Consider the following 1,617-nt stretch of genomic DNA (forward strand, 5'->3'; position numbering starts at 1 on the left):
CTAGAGGGCCCTTGGACGGCTCGGCAGAGAAAAGACACAATTCACAGCGCGCCTTTACACTCGAGAAGCCCTTGCTGAGTGCAGGTGACTGCGCTCGCACATTCGCGGGTGGGTTTGGAAACTCCTCGCTCGTGTTTGCCTTTGCTCCCGGGTCATGCCGGGTCTAAGGGTCTGGCTGGCTCAGACCAAACCCACATTAGGGACTGTCAGGCGGTTTAGCGATAGCCGACGGCACTCCAGCACCGGTTGTTTATGAATAACCTCCCCGAATCACTCAGGAAGGCCATGTGCCATTTTTGGACCGCCGCGTTGGTCTAGTTTGTTCTCCAGTTGGCCACTGAGCGAGGGCGGACAATGAGCTTACCTTAGGGAGTCTGTACTTTTCTCTCAGGTGAACCCTCAGAACGGCTCGCTCTGCTTTTTTCTGCGCAAATGCTGCATCTCTTTCCATCCTGGAAAGCAGAAAAGAAGTTTCTTCAAGATGCTGATAAAAGCTACAGGCCGGAGTTAGTCCCCGGAGTAGAGTAACTCATCCAAAGGCACGAAAGGCGCGATACCAATAAAGTGATGCCAAGGGGCCAGACTTTATGTACCCTGAGCTTGTTCTCACATCTGTTCCTGTGACGCCTCTGAAGGATGAAGGACAAGCCAATGCCGCTTGCTGGGTGTTGGTGCCTGTACCAGCCGTTACTACTCGCTGGAACGATGAATAATTCCGAGGAGCAGAACCGAACAGCTCTGCTTATTCCTCGCTTACTCCACCGGGGCTCTTACGGGAACGCGGCTGCCTGCCAACCCTCCTGTTCTACCACCAGGACATTCTCACAGTAGAGCTGTCGGCGTGGACTTTCAACGAACGGTCACCTCGTCTGGAGGCCCATCGCCAGAAGCACTGCCATGGAAATTCTCTGGCAAAATCGGTTTTGTTCCAGTGTAGGTATTTAGTCATGTAAAAGCTACTTCCAAGACAAAATTATAGTTTTCCTTGGCTTCTACAAATGATTTTTTGTGGTTTTCTCTCTCAAAACCAACAAGTTTGACGTTGCCTGGAGCCCATCTTAAACCTCTTTCAGCCAGTTGTTGATGGAAGATTGGAAAGAGATGTTTTTGAGCTCTTCTGGCGTATTGCCCCTCTCTTTCTCCACCTTCCTCTTCGTTGTTCTCCGGAGGAGCCGCGAGCAGCCGTCGCCGGTGGCGCAGCACGTTGCCCCAGGGCAGCGCACAGCATTACCGCGCATCCCTTTAGGCCTCCTCGGGGGCTGGGGGCAGGAGGGGGGGTTCTGCTCAGGTGGGTTGGAGCTTTTTGCTTATCGTGGCATCATGGGAAGACCAGGCCACTCTCATTCAGCCAATCTCCCAGCACAACGTCTGGCTGATCTTACACCTTTTTGGGTCTGGTTAGTCGCTGGAACACGAAGCTATGGAGGAACAGGGAGTTACTGGCAGCCAAGAGCCCGTGAGGCACAGCACAAATTGGGGTCATCTCTTGCTTAAACTCTTGTGTGCGTGGAGAATATGTTCCTGCATATCACCTATTTCCCTGAGAAACAGCGGTTTGCTCAGTTTTGGGCGTCTAACCACCAAACCCCCCCCCCCGACGGCTGGGAGACCCTACAG

At 53.2% G+C, this 1,617-nt stretch overlaps 1 protein-coding gene across 1 annotated transcript in view; it reads right to left on the bottom strand.

The window, feature by feature from the left end:
• Window positions 1-364: 364 nt before the first annotated feature.
• CPLX4 (complexin 4) overlaps window positions 365-1,617 on the bottom strand; it is a gene marked incomplete at its 3' end in the record, with an annotated part of 2,755 nt that continues 1,502 nt past the window's right edge. Inside the window, exon 2 of the mRNA XM_010145951.1 lies at window positions 365-452. Within this exon, the coding sequence (XP_010144253.1) occupies window positions 365-452 (88 nt within the window). The remainder of the gene's footprint in view (window positions 453-1,617) is intronic.

The sequence above is a fragment of the Buceros rhinoceros genome, unplaced genomic scaffold, assembly GCF_000710305.1.
Source record: "Buceros rhinoceros silvestris isolate BGI_N320 unplaced genomic scaffold, ASM71030v1 scaffold38201, whole genome shotgun sequence".
Lineage (NCBI taxonomy): Eukaryota > Metazoa > Chordata > Aves > Bucerotiformes > Bucerotidae > Buceros > Buceros rhinoceros.